The following is an 11390-nucleotide window of genomic DNA, read 5'->3' as shown; positions in this document are numbered from 1 at the left end:
AAAAAAAGGGAAAATCATACAATAATCGATCTAAACTACTAAAAACCCTATATCCATCCAACATCTAAAATTCAAAAACCAAAAATTAGAAGAAAACTCACATCAAAAGATATTCATCAGTTTCCCTATTTCCATAAAACTTTCATAAACTTTCATAATCTCAGATTGTTAGGCCTCATATTCTTATTTAAGAATAAACCCATCTCAAATCTTTCTCTAATTTCATCATACCCTAAATTTTTTTGCAAGACAGAAACCACAAATCCCTAATTTCATGAAAATCGAACACAAAAATCGAATATGGAAATAGAAGTACCTGATTGAGCGGGTGAGTGATTGTCTGATTGATAAGCAAAGCAACTGAGTGAGTGATTGATCGGGAGAGACAGAGTGATCGATTGAGAATTGAGAAGAGAAGAGAAGGAAAAAAAGAAAACGAAAAAAATGACTCGGTTCTCGACTGAATCCACTCAATCCAGGCAGTGATAATCGATTAATAGATGAAATTACAATTATACCCCTAATTCTATCGGATATCGGATGTTAACCAAACGGATATAGCCTAATCCGATATAGATAGGTTAAGGAAGAAATATCCGATAATTTTTTTTATCCGATATCCGATATCCGATAAAACGGATAAAATCCTATAGGATCTCGAATAATCGGAAACGGATTCCGGATATCGGACATATATTGACAGGCCTACCTATATGTGAGAACTTTTTTTTTTTTGGCCATTCGCGTATGCAGCTTCACGCAGTTAATAACTGCGTGTTTAGTTGGACGCTATTATAAGCAGCGTGTACACCTGGACGTTTATTTAAATAACGTTCGATACCTGGACACTATTAATACTTTCGTTTGTATCGGACGGTCCTGAAGTTTGCGTCTGATAAAACGCATTTAAAAAATGCGTCCACCGGCAAACGTGGTTATTATTCACGTTTATATCAAGTGGGCTAGTGAAACGTGGTTATTGTTCACGTCTCCATGAACTGCAGACGTTCTTTTAATGTAAGTTTACCCTGGACGTATTTATAGATACCGTGTCTTTAGAGACGAACTTATTAATTATGTTTGGATATAGCATCACCTCCACTGTTATGCCTGAAACGAAATTGCCATAAAAAAAAAGCCACATATGGCTCAGCAATTTGGCAATTTAGCAACTCATGACTGCAGTTGCTCTTAAGCTTCTCTGGTGAATAGTGGTGATCCTTGGCAGTGGCAATTCTGTCGAAACAGTTCTAGTTCTGGATTCAAATAATACTGGGATTCCTATATTCTGGTTCCTCTCTCAAAAGCCATTTATTTCATTTCCTTGCTTTACTTTTTCCTCCACGCCCTAAAAGACCACCAAAATTCCATCTCTATTTTTCTTCTGATAGAGAAATGAAGAAAGAAGAAGAAGATATGGAAGAAGGAGGTGTTGTTGTAAGAAGAAGAAAAGTCGTTATTAATTCTAAGAAGTCGTTTCAAATACAGAATCACAAGAAGAAAAGAAAATGGGTTTGAATTGGATACTCAGTTTGGGCGGAGTCGGAAATGGGGTTTTTGTGGCAGGAAATTTTGCCTTGGTTCCATCAGTTGATCCCTTGTTTTAATTCCTACCATATAACTGTTCAATTGTTTAACCGATCACTACCATCTAAGGAAATGTTATCTGACAGTTCCTCCAAGATCTTCAGACAGATCTGGAGAAAAACTGATCAGAAAGGGATGGAATAGTCGCTGTGAAGATCGGCAAAAAGAAATAAATAAGAAATCAAGAGAATATATATCCATATCAACGCAAAACAACAACATCGATGTCTATGCATCGGAGGTGTTTGAATTATCTACCAAAGCAGCTGAATCTAATGAAAGAGAACTATGATGATCTAAGGTGAGTTTTCTTTCTAACTTGATCCAATCACCTTTGATATTTTTCTCAAAATGGATGTTGTTTCGCAAATGTGTTTATTTCATTGTGTTTTAGAGACATAACTTTGGTTCTTTTTGCAGGGAAGAAGATTTATGTGCTTTCAAGCTCATTATGATCCATGTAAAGAGGCTGAGAGCTGTGCAGAAACATCCGCAAGAAGTTGAGTTGCATTCCTTGTATCTCATGGGACAAGTTTGGATCCAGTGGCCTGAGGGATATCGTTGGGCTTACAAAGGGTTTGGGGCTTCTGCGCAGACTCATTTGTAGAGATTAGTGCTTCTGGCACAGGAGAACAAGTGCTTGTAGCTGCAAGAGAGGGTTCATCTCAAGTGATGCTTAAAGGATTTTAAAGAGAGGTTTGTAAGGGTTAGTCTGAATGTCTCAAAACCCTGTCTCCTATAAAGGAACTGTTAAAGGAAATGAATCCAATTTCCTAGATAAACTGAAGGTCTTGACTGGTGGCTTAGTTTGTGTTGAGAAGCAACTCACAATGGTCGATGTGTTGTTTGGGTGGAGGTTGTAAAGCTTCTGCTGGTAATTACAAAGTTGCTTGATGAAAGCTCTATCAAAAGGGAAGCCTGGATAGAGAAACAACAAACCGTTGGCAGCACATAAAGAAGAGAATTCAGTTTTAGATGATAGTCCAGTAACACTTCAAAAGTGGATGAGGGATGTTGTGCAGGATCATGCTGCGAGTGAAAAACTCGGCAAGGAGAATGCTGAAAAATGTAGAAATGTGGCTTCAGTTTATTTGGTCCTAATATTCTGCTTGTTCCAGAAGCCAAAGAAGAGAATGATCACCATGCAGTTCTAATTTGAGGTTCTCCTCTTCCATCTTAAAGATTGGGTTTCCCAGATGGGAAGACTAGTGATGAAGATGTGCCTTTTGAAAAATCTTGTAGAAACAAGCAGTTCCCTCTTTATGGAGGAAGAGAGTCTCAAGAGCAGTGTTTTATATGGGTTTCAGCTTGCTACTAGAGCCGGACCATTATGTGATGAGCCTACGTGGGGATCGACCTTTATTGTCGAAGCTAATGTTATTCCAGTGGTGAATCAATCCGGCGAATCTGTTGTTTCTACTTAACTTGCAGATCACTATGGCATCTACACTGGACATATAATGACGGCAGTGAAGAAAGCATGTCGGAGAGCTGTGCTTCAGAACTGAAGAAATCTCGGCTTGAAGAAGCCATGTACCTGAACACCCCAACTGAACATTTGGGCTCCATGTATGCTGTTCTGTCTAAGAGACGTGCCCAAGTTTTGAAGGAAGGGATGCAAGAAGGGTCTTATGTGTTCATAGTGCACACATGTAATTGAACATCTGACTTTTGAAAAAAGAAAGATGGATGTCAAAATTGGTAAGTGCATGTGGCTACTGCAGCATGTTTCTCATAACTTCTGAATATGGAGATAACCCAATATTCTTGACCCTGTAAGTATATACTGCTCATTTGTGCAAATGCACAATTTTGTTGTTTTAAGTTTATATATGTACTGCAGTACTTTTATGTTTCTGCCTTAATTATATTTTCTCATTTAGTTGGTATTCTAAATATTTTTCCCGTAGCTTAAGATTAGCGACACTAGTTTGTATCAAGGTTTAGGACGGGATGTACTCGATGGTGAGCTTGTGTTCTCCTTTTTATATATGACTAGACTAGATTGTAAGGACATCCCTTCAGCATAACATATGTCAGTCAAAAAACCTTTGGAGATTTACTAACGAACTCTGTGGTTCTGTCGATTCACATTTCACAACATTATGTACTCTAGTTAAATCTTTCACTTTTCATGTTTAATTCAGAACTTGTTTTTGGATGTTAAAGATACTAGGAATACTTGCTGTATGTTGACTCTCATTTCCAATTATCTTAACTTGGAAAGAGCTTTTCTTGAACTCAGTTTTGAAATCAGGATTCACTGAATATGAACTTTAACCTGGAGCTGTGCTAAGCTTCTCGTTTTACATTTGATGGGTCATTAGATAGCCACTCAAAACATACTTGTCTGGCTGCATCTCGTATAAAGGAAATGAATCTACTGCATTAAAACATTATTATCCTCTACAAAATTGATAATGGAAGAGCTAGTTAAAGTCTCCTCGCATCGATTTTTAGAAACAAACGTAACTATCAACAGCAATAAGAAGAAAAACTAGTAAAAGGAAAATGTAACGGGATTATGATCATTAGTTTGCCGTGTTATGTTTTATATTTTGCATGAATCACAAGTGACTGTATGTAGGTTGGATTATTCGAACACACGTACTTCATCAATTATTCTAGGCTTTGCATGCATTGCGGTAGCTAACTCACGTACTTCATCAACCATTCCAGGCTTTGTATGCATTCTGGTAGATCTTCTTCATTTATGGTTCTGACTTGAGTCTGCAAATACGAAACAAACTCACCCTGGTACAGCAGTACTGTTGGATAATGTCTTAAAGCTGGACTCTACAATTTACCCAAGAAGATTTCAACAATATTCTTGATGAAGAAGAGGAGGATGAGTAACCAGTAGCAGAATATGTTGGAATGCAAGATGACGAACTTGAAATAGAAGATGACATGGAAGATTCTGGTCTTGATGGTTCTCTTAGAGATGATGATATTGTAAATGAGGATGATGATGAAGAGATTACTAAAAGAGTCTGTAATGTGCAAGAAAAATGATAAATATGATGTTAAGTTGAAAAGGAAGAAGAGGGTACATGTTGATCAGGTTGAGAATGATGCTGCTGGTGAAAGCCACGCAAGAGTCCACTTGAGAATATCCAGTAGTATAGGCTGTAAGCTGACTTTGACCAGCTCACTTTAAAGCCCTGATTTTATTTTCTTGATTTTATATGAGAATCTTATTATCTGAACTGCTGAATTGGCAAGGGCATTAAGTTTTGTAATCCATTTTGATTCATTAAGTTTGTTTTCACACATTCTACTTATTTTGGTAGACTGGTATTTGTTTGCTAGAGCGGTAATAGGAAGCACGCATGTTCACCCTGTCACTATTTCTTTCTGTTCAGGTGTGTTGAATACCCGTTTCCTGGGTGGATCATTTCTGTTTTTTTTTATATTTCTATTTCTGATTCGGCTCCTCTCGAGTTGAAAGACTTGAGTGTTCAGTTTCGACCCCAATTTTTATACCACACAATGTATCCGAATACGTGAGTCTTTGGTGGTAGAATGTTCTCATTCCCACTAAAAATGAGATCATTTTGCGACATCTAACCTTACCATTCACAGACGAAACTGGTGTTGCATATCACAAAGTGCGCTTAGTTTTCATATAAGCGTAGTGTTCAGTAAGAAGATCATAGAAAAATTAGCCTTTAGTTGGTTTATATTTGGTTTCTATTGTACAATTATTGCAAGATTTGTAAGATAAATGCAATCCAACAACAGTGTCAACCAATCATACCTCAATATACCCCAAGTCTAAAGATCACAATTCATCAAGGGGATACCGAACCTTTCGGAGGGAAAATAGTTCAAGATTGTTTTTGTTTTACATCGGTTGGCTTTTCCTCTGTATCAATATGCCCTGCATCAAAAACACTCTCTAACTACAAGAAAAACACAACTGTACAAGCAGCACTCCAGATTCCTTAAAAGGAAAAAGGTGCTCAAGACATCACGTACGTTGTATACAAATGTGTTCTCTCGTTAATGAGTGTTCTACAGTTGTGATAGCTACAATAATTAAGCTACAAATCCTATCAATGATTTCAGTTTTATCTCTATGGTGAAGGTATGAACATGAAACATTAAGCTGCATCTATTCATTTATTGTTTTTCCTCTAAGCGTGATCAGCTTTCAACTGCTTCTTGCACTGACATGGTAAAATAAGCGGAAAGCGTGGCATCCAGTTTTTCAGCTATTAGAGTAATCCATGCCTGTAAAAAGGAAACAAGTACTCTCAGTATATTTGTGACATAAAAGAACATGAGAGTTGAAATTTTGTAGACAAAGAAGCAGATTGATTCCAGAAATATATCAGAACTTTTAAGAATTAAATAATTTAGTTAACAATGCACCTGATCAGAAGTTGTGAAGCCTCTAACCATGTTCCCGCCAACAATTGCAATCCCTTTATTTCCAAAAGGTTGCAAAATGACTGCCTGAAAAGAATAAAACAGTGGGATTCCACATCTTTAAGAAGCCAAGGCAAGATGATGTACATTCGGTTTCCTAACAAAGCATAGGTTTTCCATAATGTTATTGTCATTTAAGCATAAGAACTGATTTCGGAATACGTCTGCTTCGGTTAGTATTATAAAGCAAAGCTGGAAGAACTATGCACAGACTAAAACAATCTAAATGTATTGTTCACATAATTACTCACAGGGTAAGCCTTATAAGAATGTACACCTAGGCACTGACTAATGACAAGTCATTGAGTTGTAAGAACGGAGCATGTCTGGCATATAATTGACTGGTCACTATGCAGAAAGGAAAATATCATTTGAAGCTTTATGATGCATATGAAATGCGTTTCAACTGTAAGCATTAGGTTGCAGGCATGTATTATATTTTCTAGAGTCTGGACAACCATTCAGGGAAAACAGATACGAGACTACTCCTGGGGATATTTGTTTTCCTTGCTGAAAATTCAAATAGCAGATTGCATATTTTGATATGCATCTACACTTCCTTTTTCATCTCTACAAGAATGTTTCAGACATTAAACAGTCACCCTTAAGTGTGATTAAAGAAATAATCATCCAATACTAAGAGTATGACCACGAGCAAGAAGCACATTCCCTCAAACACTATGAGCTTGATTTCAAAATCATTCTGCATCATGATACAAGTTGAAGTAAACCACTAAGAAGGAATAAAATAGAAAACCAAAAAAAAGACTTAACGTAATAAGAACTACTGCAAGTAAATATCACATCAATCTAGTAGGAACACTAAGCAGGAACCTTGATTATGTAATATACCTGAGTGTTTCCAGGTAAAAATGGCAACTGCGACCTCCCAGGATAGAGGGAAAGATTGGCCAAGTAACTTTCTGCAAAGTGATAGTAGGATTAGTAGCTAGACATTTTATCACAAGACAGATACTTTGATTGGTAAGATGTTCCAGTCAAGATCTCAGCAACGACTTACGTGTTCCAGATTTCATTGCACCTTTATAAAGTGACCCTTCCATCAATGCAGTGGCGTCCACAGACATGGCAAGGCCCTCACCAGAGGCAGACTCAGCTGCGACCCCAATTTGTAAAAGGCAACTGCCTTCGTAAACAACTATCAAGGATCTGCAGCATGTCACGGCTGACAGGGAATCCCACAGCCTAACAAATATACAAACACAAAAGGTAATGTCATTCGCCTAACCAGAAAAAGTAACCTTGTTGATCACAATTTCAATTTTTAGAGAAAGCACTAAGGGAATTACCATAGTAACTCAGAAACCAGAAAAGTAGGAAGATCAGAACGTATATTTTGGCATTCTACACCTTGAGGATTTACCTGAAATCAAGTAAGAGTTGTAATAGTGCTGAGAAACGTGGACACAAACTTAACCATTTACAGTCAACCTGCCAAAAAGAATTTTCACGAAAAACTGACCACATATATAGACTTTGGTCGTATCGACAACCACACCAGTCCAGTGAGAACATTGGTAACAGCCAAACCAAGAGCCAATAGGTCCGCTCTTGACTGTGAACTTTTAGATATGGCAAAAGAGTTATATTTCAAGTGTTTCCACAAAATCCAAGTAATATCAAAAGAATATTAACGCATACCGAGTTCACGTTACAAACATAAACTAGTAAACTACACAAGATGATTTCAAACAAGGTGCATAACTTCTGTTAAACTGTCAGATAATACGGCATTGCATCTACAATGTCGGTAAGCGACAACAAGTAACACACTGTAAACTGACAGACCCACAATTTCAGTATAGCAAATCAACAAATTGAGCTACCAAGCATAACTAAATTGTGCAAATATGCTCAAATGTACAGATAAAACTAAACTAGGTAATTACATTCATCATACTATGTTCACAATGTTGATCTAACACTATAATCTTGTGACATTTTATTCAATTCTTTACACAAGTACACAAGTATTCATAATTAACTCATAATTTTATCCTGTAAATTACTTATCTGTCAAATTAAAACGCCTGAAGCAATGAGAGATGTTGAAGAACATTACCTGCCAGCATCAGCAACAGGGGCGATACCTGAAACAGTACGATTGAAGAGAACAGCCAAAAGAGAAAAACCTCCGACATAAATGGGCAAACTTCTCACAGCATCATCATTTCTAGAAACCCAATCTCCCAACCAATCTCGTTTAGGTTTTGGTCCTTTGTAACTTCCATTCTTCTTTTGCTGCAAAGACAATTGAGAAAAAAAATACTTATAAAGAGATTGAGAGATAGAGAACAGGGGATAGTAGAGTGGTAGTAGTTTTACCTGTAAATCCAATGAATACCTAATCGAAGGATAAGAAAAGCTTTGGAAAGAACGACGAGAGGGACGTATATGAGGAGAGAGTGAAACGGGTGAGAAGAAGGTTCCCACTTCCATATCAATTTTCTTCTTCTAGTTTCAGCATTTCGGAATTAAAATGGAGCTTTTTTTTTTTTTTTTTTAGTTTCGTTGATGGATAAGATACTGACAGTCTCCAACCAAAATCAGAAAAGCTAACGGTGTACCAAAATTAACTGGTTAACTGCCACCGGACATCTCGGGACCGTATTTGGATACACGTAACATGTTTGGTTTGGAAAATTTGGTTCGTCGGTTTGAATTTTTTTTTTTAATAGTAACGAACATGTACATTAACAACTTAAATTAAACTAGATTTACATAAAAGGAGTATTTCACGAGATCTTCAAACTCGTGAGCGGAGACTCAGACTCGATCCGCTGACCTCCTACTTGAAAGTCAGGCTCCTGGCCAACTGGACTTATCCTTGTTGGTTTGGAAACCTGGTTAATTTTGGGAGTATGCTTTTGTTTTGGGCTATCAGATTTTGCTCGTATCCAAAGATTCTGGGCTACGAGGTGTCTAAATTGAGCAAAAAATTAAACTATCCTCTACTTGTTCCTGACTCTAATTACTACAGATAGGTTCTTTCTATTTTCATCACTTTTCTCTAAACAACAAAAATAATTAAAACCATAATCACCAAAAAATTTCCATTTCCACGAAATCTTTCCGAAAAATTCAAATTTAATTTTCTTTTCTAAGTCTATTTCCATCTGCCGATTCATTTATGGTAATTCTCTATCAATTCGATCTATCAACATCATTGTTTTTCATTAATTTACACATCTAAAATTCCACTTTGCAAATCTAAATTTATGAATATTACTCAGAATCGGTGGATGTAGATTCGTCGTATCCACCGATTCCTGTATTATTCTTCGTGTCCATTACATTGAGAGGTAGATCGATCCAATTTTCGAGGACAAAAATTCTTATAAGGTGGGTAGAATTTAAGGACTCGCAAGTTCGGCAACATTATTTGACCGGTCTAGAGACAATTTAGCCGCTAATGACTCGATTAACCAGATATGAACATCAAATATTACAAATTAACTAAACAATAAATCTGGAAATGAAACTAGTATCAATAGATATATATCAAAAAATTGTGCGAAATTGACTATTTAACCGTGTCATTCGGACACCAGATGAAGAAGATATCGCCAAATTTATATAGGAAGGGTGAAATAGTCATTTTACATTCAAATACTATTAATCCAACCAAGACATTTGTTCTAAGCACCGCAGGACTGCCCATATCCTGTTGACTGAGTGCCTCATCTATTCTCGTTGGTTTTATCCAAAACCAAATCGAGAAGAGATTCATTTTCTTCTTTTTTTTCGAAAAAGAGGAAATCCTCATTGTATTGACAGAAAAAAACTGTATCTTCTGTATGGAGAGTTATGCTAAATCGTTACATCTTCATTCCAATTTTTAATGTTTAAAAAGGTTAAAATAGCCCATAGGCTTTGGTCCAACCAGTTATGCTTAATAGCGTATTTGTTACAAAACACAACTATCTTAGCTGCCCAAATAATTTGAGATCGCATAACTAAATTAAAGTCATATTTAACAAACACTAATTCTAAACTCACACAAAGCTGTAAAGTAATATGTGAATGTTGAAAATCAATTCTGCTCTTGGGACCGGTTCTACCATGACTCCCAACTTAGGTAGGGATCAGTTCTACCGAGTCTCCCTATATATGTAGGGGTCGGTTCTACCATGACTCCCAACAATAGCTAGGATCGGTTCTACCAAGAATCCCAATATAGGTAAGGATTGGTTCTACCAAGACTCCAACAAAAGCTAGGATCGATTCTACCAAGTATCCCAAAGTAGGTAGGGATCGATTCTACCTTGACTCTCAACATAAGTTAAGATCGGTTCTACCTGAATTCCCACCGTAGGTTCGAATTGGTCATCCAATAGATCTTCATAGAAAACCGAACCAAAACACCTATTGATTTCTTTTCTATTATGAAGCAAGTTTGTATACGTATTCCCTTTAAACATATATAATGAAACATAGTTTCCTAGGATGAAATCACACCTATATCCAACACACAATCAAGTAACAAGTTACATACATTATGTCGATGTCGTTTTTACGAAGCTCAAAAGATAAACGTTATACTTTGTATTTCAACATTATTCCTTGACACTTTGATCATAATAAAAGGACTAAGTCTAATACTAGAATATTAAATATAACATCGCACGTTGTGTTTTCCATCTTAAAAGAATTTAAAGTACCGATAGGAATGGAAACAAGTCAAGTCAACCTCAACTGAAAGGATGATGTATTCGTTGTAGTCGATACATCTTCGCATTCTTCGGGTCTTCAAGGTAGTACTTGTATGTCTCAACATTCCTACACTTTATAGTCTAACCTAAACAAAGTTGACTTTAGTATAATCAAGTGACTCTAATTGAGTTTTGATACTAATATATGACATCAAACTTGACATACCAACGCTTAGTGGGTTCAACCGAGCAATGTTCTAACATTTCTAAAGGGATAGGAAAAGTATAATAAATGGTTGTTGCAAGGTGGTAAAATTTTGGAAAAATTGACTAAAACTAAGTTAGAAAAACAGCTAAAAGAAATGGAAGAGGCATTAGAACAACAATGATAAATAGAGAAAATATTGGAAGAGAAATTGTTAAAAGAGAAGGAGGAAACTAAAGCAGTTAAGTCTCTTGAAGATAAAAGGGGAGTGTTCGAGATATGCCGAAGAACTTAATAATTCGGATTCATAGTCAAAGTTCTCTTCTATTCAAGATTTAATCGATACATTTCCCAACCTCACAATTCATGATGAGAAACAAAATCAAAAACTTACTGTTGGTGCTCAAGAATTTCTACTTGGATCCAAAAAAAGGTTCAACAGTAAGCTTATTAGTTTAAACTTTTCTTAAGTCTTTTAACCATGTACAAAA

General features: G+C 36.3%; 1 protein-coding gene and 1 long non-coding RNA gene across 3 annotated transcripts; one reads left to right on the top strand and one right to left on the bottom strand.

Moving 5' to 3' along the window:
- Nucleotides 1–1196: 1196 nt before the first annotated feature.
- Nucleotides 1197–4871, top strand: LOC113331433. Of its 2 annotated transcripts, XR_003350917.1 has the most exons (3): nucleotides 1200–1888; nucleotides 2008–3362; nucleotides 4267–4871. It is a non-coding gene; the product is annotated as an uncharacterized LOC113331433 (long non-coding RNA). The 2 variants fall into 2 exon arrangements; XR_003350916.1 differs by having other exon boundaries at nucleotides 1197–1888; nucleotides 2008–4871.
- Nucleotides 4872–5330: 459 nt separating this feature from the next.
- On the bottom strand, nucleotides 5331–8559 carry LOC113331136 (protein COFACTOR ASSEMBLY OF COMPLEX C SUBUNIT B CCB4, chloroplastic-like). Its single transcript, XM_026577892.1, has 8 exons — nucleotides 8368–8559; nucleotides 8105–8283; nucleotides 7505–7604; nucleotides 7332–7405; nucleotides 7043–7227; nucleotides 6874–6944; nucleotides 5965–6048; nucleotides 5331–5823 (listed from the first exon to the last, which is right to left on the bottom strand). The coding sequence occupies exons 1-8, from the start codon at nucleotides 8479–8481 to the stop codon at nucleotides 5737–5739; spliced, it is 894 nt and encodes a 297-aa protein (XP_026433677.1). The 5' UTR covers nucleotides 8482–8559; the 3' UTR covers nucleotides 5331–5736.
- Nucleotides 8560–11390: the final 2831 nt, after the last annotated feature.

This window comes from Papaver somniferum, unplaced genomic scaffold (assembly GCF_003573695.1).
Source record: "Papaver somniferum cultivar HN1 unplaced genomic scaffold, ASM357369v1 unplaced-scaffold_125, whole genome shotgun sequence".
Lineage (NCBI taxonomy): Eukaryota > Viridiplantae > Streptophyta > Magnoliopsida > Ranunculales > Papaveraceae > Papaver > Papaver somniferum.
Note: the sequence above shows the minus strand (reverse complement) of the source record. Positions and strands in the feature narration are given on the sequence as shown.

Bases quoted from the DNA above. Each gene is read 5' to 3' on its own strand.
- LOC113331136 (XM_026577892.1), bottom strand. From the start codon at position 8,481: ATGGAAGTGGGAACCTTCTTCTCACCCGTTTCACTCTCTCCTCATATA. The intron at 8,284-8,367 runs GTAAAACTACTA...TTGTCTTTGCAG, and splicing joins GGTATTCATTGGATTTACAG to CAAAAGAAGAATGGAAGTTA. The intron at 7,406-7,504 runs GTCAGTTTTTCG...ACTTGATTTCAG, and splicing joins GACCAAAGTCTATATATGTG to GTAAATCCTCAAGGTGTAGA.